This window comes from Ovis canadensis, chromosome 3 (assembly GCF_042477335.2).
Source record: "Ovis canadensis isolate MfBH-ARS-UI-01 breed Bighorn chromosome 3, ARS-UI_OviCan_v2, whole genome shotgun sequence".
NCBI classification, from domain to species: domain Eukaryota; kingdom Metazoa; phylum Chordata; class Mammalia; order Artiodactyla; family Bovidae; genus Ovis; species Ovis canadensis.
In genome coordinates, this window is record NC_091247.1 from 28,522,809 (window position 1) to 28,544,512 (window position 21,704).

The 21,704-nt window shown below is 54.3% G+C and overlaps 1 protein-coding gene across 1 annotated transcript in view; it reads right to left on the reverse strand.

Moving 5' to 3' along the window:
* HS1BP3 (HCLS1 binding protein 3) overlaps positions 1 to 16,486 on the reverse strand; it is a 37,002-nt gene extending 20,516 nt beyond the window's left edge. Inside the window, exons 1-4 of the mRNA XM_069582640.1 lie at positions 16,128 to 16,486; positions 9,657 to 9,822; positions 4,740 to 4,947; positions 3,023 to 3,233 (exon numbers count right to left, since the gene is read on the reverse strand). Of these exons, the coding sequence (XP_069438741.1) occupies positions 3,023 to 3,233; positions 4,740 to 4,947; positions 9,657 to 9,822; positions 16,128 to 16,159 (617 nt within the window). The 5' untranslated portion in view covers positions 16,160 to 16,486. The remainder of the gene's footprint in view (positions 1 to 3,022; positions 3,234 to 4,739; positions 4,948 to 9,656; positions 9,823 to 16,127) is intronic.
* Between the last annotated feature and the right edge of the window lie 5,218 nt (positions 16,487 to 21,704).

Here is a 21,704-nt window from a genome sequence, read left to right on the forward strand (position 1 = left end):
AGAGTATAAAAGGCATGTGTGCTATGTTTGCAGTTATGTGGATCAGCCTGGGACAGGGATGCAAAAAAACAAAAAAAAATCTGCAAACAGCAGAGTGGCTGGGTGGTGAGGTTTTTTTTTTTCCTATCTTGAGGCACTTTCTAATGGTCTAGTAATGCCTCTTTCCCTAATCAAAACCAGGTTTAACAGACAAAGGAAAACCAGGCTTTGTGCCACGGCGCGCACCCTCCCAGCAGCCCTGCAGTGGAGCAACAGCGCCCCACGGTGGCCATGGCAGGAAGGGCCGACACCTGGAAACGGAGCGCCAGAGCCCGGCTCAGATGGGCGCTCAGGGTGGGGTGGCTGGGAAAGCAGAGATGCTGCATCCACAGAGGAACTGAGAGCACAGGATGGAGAAATGAGCACGCAGAGCACATCACTCCTGCAAAGATCAGAGTGTTCCTCACCGCAGGGTGGGGTGGGCCGCACTGCACCAAGAGGGTTAACAGGCCCACCTGGGGGTCCCAGGAGAGGCCTGACTTCAAGGCAGGGCTCTGCTACACCTAAGGCTCTGGCCAAGCGCCCTCTCAGCTCTGTCCTCTATGTTCCCATCTGTGAAAGGGGGGTATAATCCCAGGGCTCTGCTGGAAGACTGGATCGAGGGCCAAGACAGGGAGGTGGCATCAAGTCCTAACTCTGCCATTTGGGGCTGAATGAATGTGAATGAATCACCAGACCCCAAACATCAGGCTCTTCATACACAGAATGGGCCTGATGCCAGGGCCAGCTTCCTAGGGCATCATTTCCCAAGCCAGATCCACAACGGATCCGGAAAGCAATGTGGTGAGTCATGACCTTTAAAAAAAAATAGAAAATATCTATCCATGTGAAGGCTAATCAATTCCTGGCATTTAATACATTCTCCAAAAAAAAGCTAGTTGTTATTATTCCCAATGGAGGCAATAGCACTGACTATTATCACATTGCTTAAGAAAAGACTGACAGAAGGTCAAAAGACTCCGGGATTTCTTTCAGGTGCTCAGCTCTCCTTGGATTCAGGAAGGAGGCCCCTGAGTGCAGAGCTGGGGATGGCACTGGGGGGCCGAAGTGGGGGTGACAGTCAGTACCTTGCCCGACAATCTGCTACTGAAGTAAAAGCAGGAAATTAAAGGCAGCCCTTGCCAACCCCAAAGAGCATTTTCCTACCCCAAAACGGAGCAGTTTTACTAAGCACATCCTTCAGCCAAAGGCTGGCACAAACCACGCAAGCCGATCTCAGTCTGAGGGCGAGCAATATGCAGTTACTCAGAACAACAGACAGGATGAGTTCAAACAAATACAGCCCAACACGGCCCTCGGGCTGCCCAAGGCTGATAATGAACTTCTCCCAACATGATCTCACTGTCGTTCCCTCAGGGACACTGACCTCCTCCCAGGTCAAGGCCAGCATGAGGGGCTGGGAGGAGCCTGACTCCTGGGCACCAAGGAGCTGCAGGGCCTCCGGCTCTTGTCTCCCATCTCCCTGAGCACCTGGGATCTTTCTCAAGTCTGGCTCCTTGGCCCCGCTAGGCTGGCCTCACAGTGACCCTGTGACCACATGTCCCCATGCACCCACCCTCACTGTCACACAGGAGAGGAAGCCCTGCCGGCAGTGGGCAGAGCTCTCTGGGCCGCACTTTTCATGCTGTTCAAGTTGAACTTGCCTCTGCCTCATCTCTCTTCGGCTCTAATTTCTTTCTGGAACAGGACTTGCCAGACGGGCAGAGACAACGTCACCCTGGGTCTGCAGTCCAACTCTGCGGAGGCGGAGAGGCAGAAAGACGGGGCCGTGACATCTAAGCCACTTACCCTACACGAGAGCCCCAAGAGACCGGTTGCCATCACTACCCTGTGCTTCCGCTGCAGAAAACTGGCGGAGAGGGATAAACTGCCAGGACTCCAGCCCAGGCAGTTGGCTCCGAGGTCTCGGACAGGATTCCGAGCTCCATTTGCATCCCAGCACCACTGTTCCCCAGTCCCCTGACCGCGGGCAAGCCATCTGGCCCCTGCAGACGCCAGTCTCTTTAACGTGTCAAGCGACGTGACAATGCCTGCTTGCGGGGCGAGCTGTCAGTGAGATCCGGGAGACAAAGGGCGTGGTACACCACCTGGTGCACAGTAGGTGCTCAAAACCAACAGTTCCCACCTTGCTTCTTGCTCATTTCAGCCAAGAAGTGAGGGTGCTGGGGGAGGTGGTGATGGTGCTGAGTCTGTCTGGCTCCCCTGTCTCCTTCTGGTTGGGAGGTCCTGCCCACCGCCTCAGCCGGTGCCCGCTGGAGGGGCCTGGGAAGCTGAAGTCTTGCTCTCTAGTCTCATCTAGCCTGCAGCCCCTCCCCCACCTCAGGGGGCTCACCATGGGGACTCACGGGCAGCTCACTGATTAGCTGAAGGAAGTCAGAGGGCCAGGAAAGGAGATGGAGCAGGAGGGTGCCAGAATCAGGACAAGGGGCCTTCAAGACCACAGCTAGCTGTCTCTTCTTCCCCAGTGCACGTGCGTGTGCACGTGTGTTCACGCATGTGCACACAGAGGGAACCACAGTCTACACAGGGCTTACTCTACCTCCTTCCATCACTCTCAGCCTTAGGGGTCATCAGTCCCCTCCAGCCTTACCTGGAGGCAGGGTCAAGGTAAACAGCCTCACCTTCAGGGCAGTGGAGCCCCGGCCACGCGAAGCAAGTCACAGGCTCCATGATGAACTGGACAGAGAACCCAGGCCTCCTGGGCTGGGTTCAGGATGCCTGGGCTGCTGAAGTGTCAGGGTTGGGGTGGCAGCCTGCCAGGCCTCTGTAGAATGCTGGGGGCCCACCCTGTGACCAGGGAGGGGCAGGCGATACCTGGGCCCAGCCCCAAAGACCCAGGAGATGTTGAGGATGAACAGAGAGCCAGTCTCCCTGAGTACTCAGCGATGATCTAGGGAGATGGGTTTTCTCCGACCCCCAGGAGAGAGGGAGGAGCCCGGAGCAAGCCAGATGGGGGGCGCCCCACCCAGAAGGGGAGACGTACCGCATGATGCCCAGAGGGTCCAGGGCCTCCTCCTCCTCTGAGGATTTCCCTGCATCCCCATCCTGGTGGCCCAGCGTGGGGAGTCCCTCATCTTCCACTTGATCCTGCTGCTGGAAGAAGTCCAAAGCATCCTCGTCCCCTGCTTGGCTATCTGTGTCCAGTACTGAGACATCCCTGCTGCCGACATCCACGGCCCCGGGGGACCTGGTGCCTGTGGAGGGAGACAGAGATGGTGCCTGGCACCTCCTGGCACTCAAGCTCCTGCACCAGCACCCAGGGCTGGAAGCCTCCTGACGCGTCCTGGGACTAGGATGGCAGGTCTGTGTGGGTGAGTGTAGAGGGGGAGATCAGCAAAGCGTGGGGTGCCGAAGTTACAAGCGGGAGCCTCAGAAGAGAGACAGCAGTTCCTCAACCTCTGTAGCCCGGGGCCTGTCAGGACTACAGACTACAGTCCACAGGCTAATGGGAGACCAGACAGTGTCTGGGGTCCTCACAGAACAGCTCCGGAAACGACGGGCATGTGGTGGGGCATGTCGGGGAGCTCTGCCTAGCCAACCACTGATGAGACCTGCTCCGAGGGTCTGGACTATGAACTCCATGAGGCACAGTGAGCAGGTAGAAGATTCCAGAACAAACTGGGATGGCGTCACCACAAACTAGCTTACGTAAGCACTTCTCAAAGCGTGGTCCACCGGCGGGTGTCCACAATGAGACAACTACAGAAACGGGGAACAAGATCCAGAAACTTCCATAGCACCTTGGAATGCTTGTTGGCGACAGATCGGGAATAAAAAGTTAGCCCTTCCCCCACTGATGGTTTGAGAAGCATGGGTTTAGAATGCTTGTTTAACTCGATCCAGTTACTGAACAGCGTATTTTTGAAAGCAGTGAACTTCTAAGATGTATCACCCTGTGGGTAAAGAACGCATCAGCATGCCACAGAGTGCCTGGCACACAGGATATAACATGTACACTGATATGACATGCGGAACTAAGTGGTATTGATTATGTCATATTACGTTATGCTTTGTTATTTTATTAAGACAAATGTAAAATCCCTTGCAAAATCTCACGACCCTTCCGTTTCATGGGGTAAGCATCACACGAAGAACATTTTTACAGGTAGGCTCAGTTGCTGAGTCGCATCCAACTCTTTGCGACCCCGCGGACTGTAGCCCACCAAGCTCCTCTGTTCATGGAATTTTACGGCAAGAATACTGGAGTGGGTTGCCGTTTGATAGGTATAAATCATTTAAATATTGCAAAAATCTCATGTGAGAGATCCTAATTGTAGCTTCATTTTAGAGATAAGGAAACCGAGGCACAGAGAGGCTGTGCCTCTCTCAGACCACCTGATCCTGCTTCTCCATAAGTGTGTGTGTGCATGTGCAAGTGTGTCTGTGTGTGTACGTGTGAAGGGGAGCTCTGGAGGAGGCTGACCAGGAGGGGAACGGGAGGGGTCAGACTATGGGGAAGGCCCCTGGGTGAGCCCCGTCCAGCACCCAAGCAGTCTGTCCTCCAGGGCTGGGTCCCAGGCCCCTTCCACCCACCACCACGACCTCGGCCCAAGCATGGCAGTGAATGAGGCCCACATGCCTCAACAGCCTGGCCGAGGTCTCTGGGCTGCACAGGGTGCTGTGGACCCCCCCAAGCCAGGGCAGCGAGGCCTAGTTCTGGGCCAGGGGCCCGGAGGGATTTGGGACAGGGCCTCAGGTACCTAAGAATTCCAGCAGCTCTGGGCTGCCTGCCAGCTCGGCATCCTTGGAGATGCAGCGCAGAATCTCGTCGAACAGGGCCCTCCGCTCCCGGATGTCACCCTCCCCAACAAACAGGACCTTCCTGGGGAGTGGGGGCAGGCTGGCTGTCGGGTAACGACTGCAAAGTTTCTGGTAAAACTCCTCAATGTCGCTGTACTTTTTGGAGACCTGGAATGAGAGGAGCAGGTGGTTTCCTGAGGGAAGAGGGAAAGCAGAGAGGGCTGCACCCTGCCCCTCAACCGCAACAGAGATCCCCATGAGGGCTGGGCTCCTCGGTGGACCCTCCTCCGGGACCAGATGCAGGTGCCTCCCACCCGACCCTCTGCCCCACGCCCTAAGCCTCCTGATCAACACTGGGCACAAGCCGCGAAGTCCCAGTGGCCCAAAGGAAGGACGCAATTGTGGTGGATTCAGGGCCCTGTCACTGCTCTGGGTAGAGACACTTGATACAGGGACTTGGCCCGCAGGTGACTATGACCTACACCTCCATTCTGGGCTTCTGTGCATTAGCAGGGTGACCTCACGGTCTGGCCAGCTGTTAGGTCCTCTTCCAGCAACGAGTCACCTTTTCTCTGGGTCATTCTCCTGTGAGCTAGCAAGAGCCTTCAACAAAGCCGGTCCTTACAGTGCTTAGATGGTGGAGAACAGATATTGTAAGGCTGGTTTCTGGTCCTGGGGCCAGCCAGGACCCCTCTGCACACCGGAACCTCAGGGAGGCAGGCCGGGGCTCCTCCTGGTTGTTAGAAGGTGGTCCTCGGCTGTCAGAGTCACCCCAGGTCACTCGGCTTTCTGCGGAGCTGGGGAGTGACTGCTATGGCCTCTTGGCCTCTCCCTGGAACTCCCCCTACAGCTAAGGGCTCGTCCAGTCATCAAGATCTTGCTGTGTGTTTACTCCGTACGGGGACATCCAGGGTGGTCTCTGTCCCTGAAGGCTCCAGGTTTCCAGTTCAGGGAGCAGCTGTAGGACTGGGGATCAGCGCCATCACTGTGGTCTGTGTAAGCCAATGCAGGCACTCAGAGAAGTCATCCTGTCCATGCCACACCCCACAACAGCCCAGTGTCCTCCCTTGTCCTGGACTCCTCTGTGCTCTCCCCACACGTTGGGCCTGTCCCCTCAATTCCTTGGGAGCATTAGGGATGAACACAGATATTCCCATTTCTGCTCCCAGACCAGGGCTGTGCGCCCAGCACACACTGAAACGCTGCCGTGGCTGATGGGCTGTGGGGAGTTTGGATGCATTCAGACAAGGGACACCCAGCATTCCGGTTGCTCAGCTCTGTTGGAGCACACAGCCCTGGCTGTCGAGCATGGGCATCAGAGCCCCCAGGCTGGGAGAGTTCCAGATGCTGGCATGTGGCTGGAGCACTGGGAGACTTCAGGAACCCCAGCAGGGAGTCATCTGAGACAGGGGACTGTGGCCTGCAGTTGTCATCACAGAGCTTGACTCGGGAGCTTTGCTGAGAACAGCTTTCAAGGAAGGCTTTCAAGGAAAGGTAAGAGCATACTTTCACAAAAGTGACACAGGCTCCAACTCCTGGTGGTTCCCAAAACCTGACTCCACCAGGTTGGGGGGAAGAGTGCCCTCTGCAGGCCTGACTGCTCCATGCAGGCCAGGCTACCAGGCCCACCAGGATCCAGGTTCTGGGAGCCAGCTGTGGGTCTCCAGGGCGCTGGTAGTACGGACAGCCTAGGGTACCACCCCATCTCGGGCCCACACTCATAAGTGCTCCAAAGCAAGGGCTGCCACTCCTTTTGAGGAACAGAAAGCAAAATGCTCATTGTTTTTTAAAGCTAAATCATGAAACTTCAAAGAAAGTTCAGGTTTTGGGTTACACCCCCAGATCTCATAGGGTGTAAATGCAAGCTTGGCTCCCACAGGTGGTTCAAAATGTTTGAGAGGCAACTCCCTGCACGGGCACCCTTGCACACAGCTACCCACAGGGCAAAGGTATCACTGGTCAGGACAAAGTGGCACAGGTGTGACCGTGGAGGTGTCAGAGGTGTCCCCACACACCCTGGCTGGGAAGGCCAGCCAGGACCCAGAGTGTCGGCCGGGCCTTTCACGGGCCCCCGAGTGCTGCCTCTCCATCTTGCCCAGGGACTTGGGCCTCAGATATCTCTTCTTTGCTCCCATCTCTGAAAAACATGGGTGCACTAAGCTCCACTGGGGTCAAATCAGATTTGAACCCACCCAGTGGAACAAAGCTGCAAACCACCCCGTGGAACAAAGCTGCAAACCACCCCGTGGAACAAAGCAGTTCCTACCTGCTATCACGTTGCACCTTGGTTCTCACCAAGAGCCTGTTTAAGAAGCAAATGAAAAAATCACACTCTTCGGGCACTTTCCAGGATGTGCTGAATGTCTCTTAATCAAAAAAACTGTGCCATAACTTATCTCTTAGAATTTCGCACGTGAAGTGTTAGTCGCCCAGTCGTGCCTAACTCTTTGCAGCCCCACGGACTATATAGCCTTCCAGGCTCCTCTGCCCTTGGCATTTTCCAGGCAAGAATACTGGAGTAGGGTGTCATTTCCTCCTCCAGGGGATCTTCCAGACCCAGGGATCAAATCCGCATCTCTTGCGTCTCCTGCGTTGGCAGGCAGATTCTTTACCACTAGCAACACCTTTTTGCGCTGAGGCAATCGGGTATTCTCTTGGCTTCATGGACTTGTACACGTAATTCCTTTCCCCGGTTTGAGAGATGTTCTCCACTATCATTTCTTTAAATAAACTCTCTGCTCACTTCTCTCTCTCTCCTGCTTCTGGGACACCCAATATCCTAAGGTTGCCTTTCCTAAGAGATTTGGATAGTTCTTGTAGAATTTTCTCTCTGTTATTTTGAATCTTAATTCCCTTTCCTCTTCTAACTGTATCATTTCTAGATTTTTATCTTTAAACTGGCTAATTCTCGCTTCCATATGGTCTTCTCTACTTCTAATCCTTTTCTAAAGTACATATTCTTCATCTCACTTCCGGGGTCCTGCAGATCCAGAATTTGTGTTTGGTTCCTTTTTAGAGTTTCAGTCTCTTTGGGAAAGTATATCTTCTGCTCATTAACTTCATCCCTGAGTTTTCTTATTGCTTGTTGAGCTTCTTCATGACAGTCATTTTGAATTCTCTATTAGGCTGCACTGTTCTGGGTCTTTAAATTTGGTTTCTAGAGAATCATCATTTTCTTTTGTGCCAGTGTTACTGTGATTCTTCATGGTGCTTGATGAGTTCTTCCTCTGCTGGGACATTTGAAGCATGAAACACCTTTCTTCTTTAGATAAAGCTTTTTCATTTTTTAAAATTTGATTTCTAACAAGTCAACAGGTGAGAGGCTTTTCTCTTTTTTCCAGCAGGTGGCGCCACAGCACAAGTTTTTGGTTTTCTGGGCTCCCAAAGCACTGCAGATGGTGACTAGGGCCATGAAATTAAGACTCTTGCTCCTTGAAAGAAAAGCTATGAGAAACATAGACAGCATATTAAAAAGCAGAGACATTACTTTTCTGAAAGGTCCATCTGGTCAAAGCTATGGTTTTTCCAATAGTCATGTATGGATGTGAGAGTTGAACCATAAAGAAGCCAGAGCGCTGAAGAACTGATGCTTTTGAACTGCGGTGTTGGAGAAGACTCCTGAGAGTCCCTTGGACTGCAAGGAGATCCAACCAGTGCATTCTGAAGGAGATCAGTCCTGGGTGTTCATTGGAAGGACTGATGCTGAAGCTGAAGCTCCAATACTTTGGCCACCTGATGCGAAGAACTGACTCACTGGAAAAGACTGTGATGCTGGGAGGGATTGGGGGCAGGAGAAGGGGACGACCGAGGATGAGATGGCTGGATGGCATCACTGACTTGATGGACATGAGTCTGAGTGAACTCCGGGAGTTGGTGATGGACAGGGAGGCCTGGCGTGCTGCAGTCCATGGGGTCACAAAGAGTCGGACACGACTGAGCGACTGGACTGCACTGCCTCTAGTTACACTAGAAGACTGGCACTTTCCAGGCTCCAATGCCCCTGGTGGAGGCGGGCCTGGTGCCCCTGTTGTGCCTCCATGGTTGCTGGTGCCCTGCTGCCATCACTGCCTAGGACACGGAGGTGATGGGCCCTTCCGCTGTGCCACAGGCTCGGCCTCCCATGGGAGCGGGTTGGGCTGAGGTCACCTGCACTTACGCCATGTCTGGGGTTGTCAGGTTTAGGGATGTCCCCACTGTGGTTGCGGGGTAGGGAGGCTGGAGCTGTGGGCCAGCCCTGCACCTGGAGGGATGGGGCTGCAGGCCCTGCTGCCCAGTTCCTGGGGCTGCAGGCGGCTGATGAGGCCAGGAGGCTGGAGGTGTGTGTGCCGCCTCCCTGATGCCACTGGGTTCCGGGGGCTGTGGGCTTGGCCCCCAGGGCTGGGGATCCATGACTACATGCACCGCGTCTACTATGCCCCCAGCTCCACCTCCTCTGTGTGTTCCGAGCGGCCCACTCTAGATGGACAGATGTGCGGGACTGCTGCGGGTGTTTACTGGCTCTAGACTGATGGAGAGAGACCAAGGGAGTGTCGCATCCGCCCTAACGCTAATGGCTCCACCCGCTCTTCACACCACAGGTCAGCTCTGACCTCTCTCCGAACCCTTCCCCTAGGATGGCTTAGGTGCCCCCCTCAACACCCCCACAGCCCCTGCCCCCGTCTCCTGGGCTCCCGTCTCTTCACAGATCTGTCTCCCCACAGATGGTCAGCATCTGATTCACTGGTGTCCTTACTGCCAACGCACTCTGGCATCCTCCGATTGAGGGCTGGCTAGAGCATTGCTTGCACCCTGCTGCTACCTGAACCCTAGTGGGAGGCGTGTGTGTCTCCTTGGACCTCTGGACCCTGGGGAGCACCCTGCCAGAGCGCCTAGCTCACCAAGAACTGGACGACGTCCTCCGGCCTGTGCTTGGCCGACTTGAACGCACCCAGCCGGGTGACCACCAGGATCTGGTACTCCACGTGCCCTGACATCATCTTGCCCCGCACCTCCTGGTGCTGCGGCACGCTCAGGTCCAGGCCTGTGTGGACATTCTGAACTCGCCTGCCAGAAGGAGAGAAGGCAGAGAAAGGTCAGGTTCAAGTCAGCAGGCTTCTCGAGCGAAATGCTGGTATGTCCTCAGGGGGTCCTGCAGGCCTGGGTGCAAGGCTGCTTCACTGGGCAAGTCCTCAGGGGTCCAACTCCAGGCTACCCACCCCACCACATGCCAGCCCCTCCGGAAGCCTGGCTCCCCAGGCCAGGGCCCTGCCTGTGGGTCCCTCAAGAACGAAGGCCTGTTCTCAGCAAGAAAACAGGTGACAGTAGAGAAGATGGGGCTGTGGAAACAGCAAATTCTTTGCTCTGATGGTAAAGAATCTGCCTGCAATGCGGGAGACCTGAGTTTGATCCCTGGATCGGGAAGATGCCCTGGAGAAGGAAATGGCAACCCACTCCAGTATTCTTGCCTTTGAAATCCCATGGACAGAGGGGTCTGGCAGGCATTCGTCCATGGGGTTGCGAAGATTCAGACAGGACTGAATGACTAACGCAGGCTTCGAGTGGATACTTGGCAAAACGTTACAGCTCTTTGAGAATTTTTAAATGCTACACAAATGCAATGGATTGCCCAGTGAGCAAAGAAGTGATGAAATGTTTCCCCTGAGGTAAGAAAAAAGGCTAAATGTATTCCTCTTTCTGGGTGAGGGTATCATGGAGACCTGAGCACATAAACATAACCCACATAAACACCTAAGACAGGATGCGCTGGGCACACTGTTATCAGGGTTCAGACCCACCCTCTGCAGGGCAGGGCTTTCAGAAGACAAGAAAGGGGAGGGCCCAAAGGGTTGGGCTGCCAGGGCAACAGCTGGGACACGGCCCTTTCCTGCCCCGAACTCTGTCCCAATCCGACACGTGACACCCTGCCCCCTGCACCCCTTCCACACAGGTCCCCCACTTTCCACACCGGGCAAGTGACACCATACCACGATGCCATTTGTCACCAGCTGGGAGGACAACCCACCACACAGCCATTTACTACCAAATGTAGCAACCTCTACACCCACGAACATTTTCACAGGGTGGAAGGCAGGAGTCCCCAACCCTGGACCACAGATGGTTACTGGTCCAGGTTAGAGACCTGCCCGCACAACAGGAGGTGAGCAGCCTGCAAGCAAGGGAAGCTTCGATTGTGTTTACAGCTGTGTTTACGCATTACTGCCTGAGCTCTGCCTCCTGTTGGATCGGGGGCAACATAATAAATGTAATAAGTGTAATGAGAGACCGAATCATCCCCAAACGATCCCCACCCACCCCCACCCCGCATCCCTGGAAAAACTGTCTTCCACAAAACCAGTCCCCGGTGCCAAAAAGGCTGGGGACTGCTGGTATAGCGAAAGAAAGTGAAAGCACGAATCGCTGAGGAAGGCCCGGGCGAACCTCCCTTCGGGTGAGTGTTAAGTAAGTTCAGCATTCACGTGCCACTTGGAAAAACAAATGATCAGCCCTCCTTTCCTTTCAGCAATGACCAGATGAGTGTCCTGGCCTTCCCACTGGGCGCTAAGACCCTCCGCTCCTGGCGCTGTGTGTGGTGTCCCTGTGAGACAGTGTGACGGGCACAGGATGGCAGAGGGGACGAAAGGCAAGAGGCACCCCCGCAGGCTCTGCTGTGGGGACCTCGCCTGTCTAAGGTGCTCCCGCAGCCCTACAGAGGGACACCACCGCTGAGACCCGCTTCAAGTCACGGAGTGTTCTGATCACTCAGTCATGTCCGACTCTTTGCGACCCCATGGACCATACAGTCCATGGAATTCTCCAGGCCAGAATACTGGAGTGGGTAGCCTTTCCCTTCTCCGGGGGATCTTCCCAACCCAGGGATCGAACCCGGGTCTCCCACACTGCAGGCAGATTCTTTACCAGCTGAGTTATCAGGGAAGCCCAAAGTCAGGGAGTGTGTTAGTTGCTCAGTCGTGTCTGACTTTTTGCAACCCCATGGGCTGCAGCCTGCCAGGCTCCTCTGTCCATGGGATTCTCCAGGCAAGAATACTGGAGTAGATTGCCATTTCCTTCTCCAGAGGATCTTCCCAACCCAGGGACTGAACCCTGGTCTTCTGCATTGCAGGCAGATTCTTTACCGTTTGAGCTACAGAAAATCAGACACAAAAAGGGAGTCACCTGTACTTGGGCTCAGTGGGTCAGAGGCGGAGCCAGGGTTCACTGCAGGCTGCCCGCCGCCTTCCCGCTGACCTGCACCTCCTAACAGTCCCGCTTACTGCTCCGTTTCAGAACACCACACCCGACAGGTTCTCCAGGGCTTCTATCTGTGGACACCACCCCCCCCCCCCATCTCCATTGTATCCCTCGTCCTGTCATGCCACCCCAGTTGAGAGGTCCTGCCCCACGGCTGGGATCACAGACTCAGCCTGTTCCCCTAAACCCGCCAGTTCTCCAGGTCCTGGGCACCAGAGTCCGGCAGTGGCAGGCCACTGGGATAAACGCACAGACACGCTGACTAAAGCGTTAGTGGCTCAGTTGTGTCCGACTCCTTGTGACCCCCATGGACTGTAGCCCGCTAGGCTCCTCTGTCCATGGGATTCTCCAGGCAGGAATACTGGAGGGGGTTGCCACTCCCTTCTCTAGGGGATCTTCCTGACCCCAGGAACGAACCCCAAGTCTCCTGTACTGTGGTTAGACGTGTTGACTGGTCCCACTTGAAATTCATGGCCACAACCGGCAACCTGCGGTGCTCGGCCGGGCAAGCCCAGTTTGAGCTCAGTCTAGGGGGTTCTCCAAGTGTGGTCCTCGCCGCATGAGCCCTACATGGGAGCTTGTGACAAAGGCAGATCCAGGCTCTGCTGAATCACTCCTCACGTTAACAAGCCCCCCAGGGGACTCTCACGCCCCTGAGCCTAATCCACTCTGTGTCCCATTCTCCTCAGGCCCCCAGGGAAACTTTTTTGTGAAGGGCCAGATAGCAAATATGTTAGGTTTTGCAGGCCACAGGGTCTCCATTACCACCATACCCAACTCAGCCACTGTAGAGCAAAAGTGGCCACAGACAATACCTTCAGTTCAGTTCAGTTCAGTCGTTCAGTCGTGTCCAACTCTTTGTGACCCCATGAACTGCAGCACACCAGGCCTCCCTGTCCATCACTAACTCCCGGAGTCCACCCAAACCCATGTCCACTGAGTCTGTGATGCCATCCAACCATCTCATCCTCTGTCATCCCCTTCTCCTCCTGCCCTCAATCTTTCCCAGCATCAAGGTCTTTTCAAATACTTAGACCACCGCATCAGGTGGTCTAAGTATTGCAGTTTCAGCTTCAACATCAGTCCCTCCAATGAACACCTAAGACTGATCTCCTTTAGGATGGACTGGTTGGATCTCCTTGCAGTCCAAGGGACTCTCAAGGGACTCTCTTCTCCAAGGGACTCTCTTCACCAACACCACAGTTCAAAAGCATCAGTTCTTCGGTGCTCAGCCTTCTTTATAGTCCAACTCTCACATCCATACATGACCACTGGAAAAACCATAGCCTTGACTAGACGGACATTTGTTGGCAAAGTAATATCTCTGCTTTTTAATATGCTGTCTAGGTTGGTACATAAACTTGATTTAAAAAGTGAGTGGGGGGCAGGCTTTGGCCTATGGGTGTAGTCTGCCCACCTATACCCCAGATCAAACTTCCTGAACTGTGATGTACCTTCCTAGTCATGTCCGACTCTTTGTGATCCCATGGACTGCAGCACCGCAGGCATCCTTGTCTATCACCAACTCCTGAAGCTTACTCAAACTCATGCCCATTGAGTCGGTGATGCCATCCAACCATCTCATCCTCTGTCGTCCCCTTCTCCTCCAGCCTTCAATCTTTCCCAGCATCAGGGTCTTTTCCAATGAGTCAGTTCTTCACATCAGGTGGCCAAAGTTTTGGAGTTTCAGCTTCAGCATCAGTCCTTCCAACGAATATTCACGACTGATCTGCTTTAGGATGGACTGGTTGGATCTCTTTGATGATGTCCAAAGGCTAACTCTCCCTCTCCTCTTACTCCCATGGTATCTCATGGCCCCTCTCTGCTCCTCGAGGCTCTGGGACCCCTGCTCTCTCTCTCTCTCGGTTCTCCAACCTCCCTGGCCACTCCTACTCAGCTTCCCTGGATGGTCTGCAATTCTGCCCCAAGTGCCCACCTTAGACCTCTTCTCTCACTCACCTTCCCCAAGGAGCTCAAATATGTTCAAGGTTTTAAATCCCACCTATGGGCCAGTGGTCCCTCATTCCTCTCTGATCCGGACTCTCCCCTCAAAGCCACCACACTCCTCCCAGCTGCCTGACCGATGTCTTCACCTGGCTGTCAGAAAGCTTCTTAATGAACATGTCCAGACCAATGGTGATTTCACCTTCCTAAACCTGCTCCATCCATAGTCTCCTGGGCTGGTCCACTGCAATACCCCTCTTTCAGGAACTCAAGAGAAGTCTTGTAGTCAATCTTGACTCCTCTTTCTTGCTCTAATGGCCTACATCTAATCATCAGCAACCCCTGAAAGCTCAATCTTCAAAATAGACCTAGAACCCAAACATTTCTAAGCTCTTCTGCCAGCATCAGCTCTCACGTGGATGACTGCCAGAGTCTCCTGAATGGTCTCCTCACTGCACCCTGCTCGCCTCCCTTCTGCTCAGCACAGCGGCCAAAGGACCTTTCTGAACTCCAGAGCAGGTCCCACCACGCCCAGAGCCTCACTCCAGCCTGGGGAGCCTGTCCTGACTGTCCCCTGCCTCCAAGCCCCCAGATGTGGTAAAACTCTGCACCACATCACCCAACTCTCTGCTGGCTCACTGCACTGCAGTCACACTGGCCTCCTGGCTGGTGCGCAAACATCTCTCTGCCCCAGGATATTGGTTCCTGCTGTCCCCCCTGCCTGGTACCCTGTTTCTTAAGATTTCTCTTTCACTTGTCAGGGATCTACCCAGCTGCCACTCTCTATCAGAAAGACACTCCTGGACCACACCATATAAAACAGCATTCACTCCTCCTAGCACCCCATTTCCCTACCACTTTATTTTCCTTTATACCATTTATCATCCCTGGTGCACTATACATTTACCCATCTGCCCCACGAAAGCTCGCAGGAGGGACTGTGTGTGGTTCACTATCCTAGAACCGCTCACCTGGCCTTCACCAATAGCACCTGCATTTGTTAAAAAACCCTGTTCAGGTGGGGCAGAGAGGGAACCCCCTCACTCCCTTCCCAGGCTCCCAGCACCAAGCTCACACCCCCACTGGTCTGCCGCCGGCCCTGCTCACACCTGCCAACCTCAAACCTCCTATCCGCACAAAAGGGAACAGGCTCAGCGAAAGGAGGTGATTCACGTGGCACGAGGGAAACCTCTTCTGCCAGCAAGGACAGGACCAGCCACCACGGAGAGACCAAGCAGGTTCTGACATCAGAACCTTAAAGAATCATACTTTTCTAGACCTGAAGCCATAAGCATGTTCAAATTACAGCCGGAAAAGTTTACATTCATTTATGTAAGAGACTGATGTCTTAGCCTAAGATTTTGTGTAGGGGGAACAAGGGTAGAGTGTGTGGAAACACTTGCAGTGAGTCACTTGACAAATGTGACTAACGGGGAGACGGTAAAACCACGCCCACCGCAGCCTTCAGCATCCCTCTTGTACTGAATCCCCCAGGCCTGGGTCAGGGACCCTTTGGAGGCCTCTGCGGTAACTGCACTTTTCCTGGGCGACCTGTTAGGCAGCTGCCACCTGTCCCCTCCCCTTCCCCTGGAGGACCTGGCTTCACGCACCCCCACCTCGCAGAAGCCGGGTCACACCCTGCCCTGTGTTCCCATGGCAACCTAAAGCCGCGCCCCCCCCCCGCCCCCCACCCCACCCCGGCTCAACAGCTGTGCTCCGCCCGTTTCCCCTGACGGGCCGAGCCTGGTCTGATTCACCCAGTCCCCAGTGCCGTGCCCCGGACCTGGCACACAGTCAGCGCTGCCAGGATGCATAACTAGATCTTGGAAAAGAAAGGAAGGCAGGTCAGCGGGAAAGGGGTGAGGAGAACCCCCTCTTTGACCACCGTGCAGGATCGGCCAATCCAGGCCTTCCACTAGTCTTGGATGAGTTCGTTACCCTCTAGGGACCACAGTTTCCCCATGTGTAAAACCGGGAAGGGAGGCGGGCGGCCTCTCCCGCAGGGCCGGGGAGCGGCCGAGCCCAGGTCCACGGCCAGCGGCGCTGGGGACGCTGGGCGCCGGGCGGGATCCTCAGGACCCGCCGCCTCCTCCGCCCGGGACACCTAGGGCCGCGGCTCCGGGCCCTCCCGACTCTACGCGGCCCGAGATGCGGCCGGGGCGCGGGGTCTGGCTCACCTGGAGGTGACGAGCACCGCCGGGGACTGCATGACGGCGAGGGGCTCCGGGCGGGGCGTGCGATCACGCGACCGCGGGCGCCGGCGTCGCCGCGTCCCTGCCCCGCCCGCCCCGGCTTGGGCTCGGGCTCGGGCTCCTGCCTGGCCCGCCGCCTAGTGGCCGCGGCGCTCGGCCGGACGCGGCCGTGATTTCCAGGCCTTTCTGGAATTCTGGGCGGAGATTCAGGGCTGAGGACCGTGCGCGGGTCGGCGCTGCTGGAGGCTCCGGCCGCGCCGAGCGCACTCCCGTCCCGAGCCATCCCGAGGCGCGCGCGAGCTGGTTTGGGTCTGATGGCCCGGCGTTGTTAGAGACAGCGCCCCGTTCACTTTTAGGAGTGCCCCAAGCGTCCCGCTTCCGGATGATAAATCATTCGGTTCTGCTTCCTTGGGGAGAGTTTTGGGGAAACAACCCAACCGTGCACAGGGTCCCAAGGCTGCTCTGAGAGATGTTTCCAGCGTCAAACGAGGTCAGAGAACCCATCAAACAAAACGAAACACTCTGTGCGGGGTGATCTAAAGAAACAGCAGTCTGACACCCCACCCCCCACCCCGGAGGACTTCCAGGGGCTTTCCTTAAAGGGGCCAACAGGCCCTTCCCAGCAAAAGCTTCTGAGAACTGGGTTTCTTCTTCCTCACTGAAGAAATGTTCTGAACCTTGTTAAAACTGTAAGGAAGACTTTATTCAAGGCTGTTGCAACAGGAGTCAAGACTTTCCCAATGGGGAGAGTTCAGGCGCAGCCCTGAATACAGCAAGGACAGTGGGACTGGAGCCAGGGGCAGGGGGAGGTCAGTGATGGAGGTACAGGTAGCCAACGGTGAGGATCCTTGCTGAATCCTAGCCTGAAGGCAGGCTAGGGGCTTAGAAGACACAAACGGGTGGGAGGGGAGGAACTTGATCAGATACCAAGGCTGATCAGATATCAAAGGGAGAGAGCCTTTCTCAACTGACTTAGCAGGATTCTTGCTGAGACTGCGCTGGGCAGGCCAGAGACAGGGCAGGCACCAAGGTCAAAGGCCCAGTTGAGAAGAGGGCTCAGAGGAGCCTACACTTTGGTCAAGAAGAGGGTCTCTGTCTCCCAAAGTTTCCGTCTCAGAGAGCTGCTAAAATTACCCCCACTCCCCGCTCTCCAGGCACCATCCCCTCCTTTCCTCCTTTCCTAATAACACCCCCTTCCCCATACTGCTTCCTGCCCCCCAGCTCTAAGAATGCTTCTGCTGGACTGCATTCTCCCAAAATGCCAGCCTCCCGCCCCTCCTGTACCACCCTGGAACTCTAATCACCAGTGTCCCAGCTCTTTGCAACCACCTGTAAAACACTTGGCTCAGGGCCTGGCTCACAGTGACATCAGAGCCATGTGAGTGTTTGTGTTGCTAAGTGCTAAGTTACTTCAGTCGGGTCCGACTCTTTGTGACCCCATGGGCTGTAGCCCACCAGGTTCCTCTGTCCGTGGGATTTTCCAGGCAAGGATACTGGAATGGGTTGCCTTTTTCTACTCCAGGGGATCTTCGCGACACAGGGATGGAACCCATGTCTCTTTTGCCTCCTGCATCGGTAGGTGGGTTCCTTACCAGAAGTGCCACCTGGGAAGCCTCCGTTGCTCTAACGTTGAGCAACTAAAATGACAGGTCTCTCTGCTTCTGCTACTAGTCAGAGTTCCTCACAAAGCCACTCTCCTCTCTCCCTCATGACCTTTTCATTCATTCATTCAACAGCTATCTCCTGGACTGGGCCTCTGTTTGGGGGCCTGTGGAGGCTCCTGAGCTATTGGTGGCAAGGACACCATGGCCCAGGGCTCCGTCTGTGGACTTGCTGCCTCCAGCTTCCCCTTTCCTGTCCTCTCTTCAAGGTTCTAGCTCCTTCCTACTGTCTGCTTACTCCCCTTTGTCCACTGAGGGTCTTCGGGGAGCCACAGCTTGGTGGGTGATGGGTGTCCCTGTCCTGGCTCCCATGGCCGCCTTTGGGTCCACAGCTGGAAATCCTAACAGGTGAGGTCACAAAACTGTTGGAGCTGAGAGTTATGCTGAGCCTGCGGAGGGTGCAGACTTGAAGCACACACGTCCCAGGGCAAGCACAGGTGGGAGCTGCAAAGAATGGGACCCTGCACCCCCAGCGGAGCTGGTGGCATGTCGGTCACCTGTGCCTTGCAGGCAAATGAACCTCACCCCTGGCCCTACGCTTCCCTAGTGTGCACTGAGGGGGGACTTGGCACACCTGGCGCCTGCTGAGAACCACTGGTTCCCCATGAAAGAGTGAGGCCATCCGGAGAGCAATCCCGTTTTCTGCCTCTGTGGGTCCCACACGCCCCTCTGTGGCTCCAGCGGATAATTGCATACAATGCATGGAATGTGGAATCTAAATCTGATATTTTCTGCTTCCTGCCTGACTCAAGGAGCCCTTTCCATGGCTGAAGCCGCAGTAACGCGAACCACATTGCAGGGAAGCTGACAGTCCCCCTTCCCACTGCCCGGGGCCTCAGTCACCCCCTGCCCCAGGGAAGTCGCTGCACCTCAGGGCCAGTAGGATAAGTTAGAGGCACCACAGCCCACAAGGAGTCTTATCTGAGCTCTGGTCAACCTTGCCCTGGTTTCTGGTGGGGTGGGACTTCTGAGGACCTGCTGATTTGTCTCTGTTCTCTATAGTGATGCTTTAGCGCTCCAGCAGGTAGCTGGGGATCCCAAGTCGAGCAAGGCCACCACCTCATCTGTCCCTCAGCAAATGCTCCTGGGCACCGCTCTGGGGCTGGGACTTTATACCAGGCCCAGAGGATGCAGAAGACACAGGCCTCCCTGGCAGGGCTCACACGCCAGTCAGGGACCCTTGGAGATGCCAGTGCAAGTGCAGGCCCACAAAGCATAGAGAAGGGCACATAGCCAACTCATCTAGGGGTTGGAGCATACAGGAGCTCTTCCAAGAGGAGGCGGTGCCAGACTCAGGACATGAAAAAGTCGGTTTTGTCTCTTTGAGCCTTGGTTTTCTCATTGGTGAAATGGGCATGATGGAAATCTTTAATCCACAGCACTGCTGTTACTTAAATGAGCTCACCTGTGACTGAAATGAGAGGCGATGTATGGCAGACCCTGTAGGTGAGCTAGCCCAAAGCCAGTCATTCCTGTTTGCCTTTTACTACCATAGAGGCTGCAGTCCATGGGGTCACAAACAGTCGGACACGACTGAGTGACTGAACAACAACCGTGAAGGCTAGACAGGTACAGCATGCATGCTGCTAAGGAACCGCAGTCAGAAGATGCTTTGTGACATAATTCTGGCCATATACAGGCAAGTTCTGTATGCATATGGGTAAAGGAAAACAAAGAAAACAAAGTAGGTAAGAGCTTTACCATAGTGCCTGGCTCAGTAAATGCTGGCTTTTACAGCTTTCTGATTAAGTCAGTCCTGGTTTAACCCATCCAAAGACTGATCAAACCTGTCCATCCAGTCTCTCCTATGGAGAGGGTTTACCTTGCTGCAAGAAAGCTCTTTGTACCTTTCCAGTACTGAGTTAAAGAATTTCCTGCCTTAAAGTGTTGCGTCTGTCTGGAACTTCCCTGATGGTCTAGTAGCCAAGATTCCATGCTCCCAATGCAAGGGACCCAGGGTTCTATCCCTGATCAGGGATCTAGATCTTGCATACCTCAACTAAGACCTGGTGCAGCCAAATAAAATAAATAAATAAATAAATTTTTAAAAAGTGTTGCCGCTGTCACAGTGCTCTTGGAAAATTTCCCTGAACTTGCATTCCCACCAAGGGTATATATTAGAATGCCTACTTGTATCTCCTTTCACCAAGAATGCATTTTACATTCTTCAGTTTTACTAACCTGAGAAGTAAATAAAAATGGTATTGTTTTAATTTGCAATGATTTGCTGGTGACTTTGGGGATTTTGATGTTGTCACCCTATATTTTTCTAACTCTTTGTGTCCTCAGCGATCAGGATAAGCACTTTGACTGCTGCTGCTGTTGCTAAGTTGCTTCAATCGTGTCTGACTCTGTGTGACCCCATAGAGGGCAGCCTACCAGGCTCCCCGCTCCCTGGGATTCTCCAGGCAAGAACAGTGAGTGGGCTGCCATTTCCTTCTCCAATGCATGAAAGTGAAAAGTGAAAGTGAAGTCGCTCAGTCGTGTCCGACTCTTCGGGACCCCATGGACTGCAGCCCACCAGGCTCCTCCGTCCATGGGATTTTCCAGGCAAGAGTACTGCAGTGGGGTGCCATTGCCTTCCCCGAAGCACTTAGACTAGAGCTCTCCAACTCTTTATTCAAGCCAGAAAAAAATGTCTGGGAGGACAGGACCCAGCTGGGGCTCTGCCCTAAATTAAAGTATTATTCAGAAGTGGATCAGCTACCTAGGAAAGTGGGAAACAAAGGGGTTGCCGTGGCCTAAGGCCAAATCCCCAGTTTTGTAGGCAGCCTCAACACTTTGCAGCCTTCGAGCTCAGCCTCCTGAAGGTCTCACAGATGTGTTTGCCACGTGGACCAGAGAACCTGAGACAGGCCATCCAAGGTGAGGATACCAGGTCCCCAGGTCAGCTGTGTGGTGTTCAACACTCTGCTATGGGAACATGAGACATTCTGGTCCCAGGGTCCTCATCCTCTGGAGTGTCTGCAAGATCTCACATTCTAGACTTTGGGACACATCTTCTGGGTCCTCCAAGCCTGTTCTTGACCTCTGTTAACCCCTATTTTCCCAGGGAAAGAAGACAGTTTGGTTCTCTGTTCATTATGTGACTAGACTAGAAACCCAGGGCTCCTACCTGACAAATTGGAGGACCCAGCATTCCGAATCACTGCACATTCTAAGTGTCACCAGTTTTTATTCTAAAAGGAGTTTGTTTTGTTTCAATCTCATGTGTCAACAAAGGTCTCCAAGAAAATCTAATGGAGGCATAGCTTCAGACTATTAATGTTCACAAGATGGGCAAGTCGACAGAGGGGAAATGCCTGGAAGACCACATAGAAGAGACTGGATGGACAGGTTTGATCAGTCTTTGGACGGGTTAAACCAGGACTGACTTAACCAGTTGACTTTACAGCTAAACCAGGAAAAGCTGTAAAAGCCAGGATTTACTGAGCCAGGCACTAAGGTAAAGCTCTTACCTACTTTGTTTCCTTTATCCTTAGGTACACCTGACAGGCAGGAATCTCTGTCTCCATTGAAAGGTGGAGGATAACAAGTTAATTAACTTAAGGTCACAAAACTAGGGCACTATAAAGGTGGTTTGGAAGCCAGTGTTTATCATGACTCCACCCTCTGGTTTCTCTCGTGACCTCAGTGGAGACGTGTGGTCCTTGTCCCCTCAACTCCCAGGATACCTTAGAGCTCCAGGTAAGCTGGTTCAACCTCAGGGTCCGTGCAGAGCTTCCTGAGTCTTCTCCCAGACTGGCCTTTGTAAATCTGAGCAGGATGGGGTTCAGCCACACTGTGGTGCTGTTATAACCAGTGACCAGCAGGTGGCAGTATCCACCAGCCCGCTGCCATTTGTCCCAACCCCAAAGGAAGGGCCCTGAGAAACCCTTGTGAAACTTCTAGAAAAGAAACT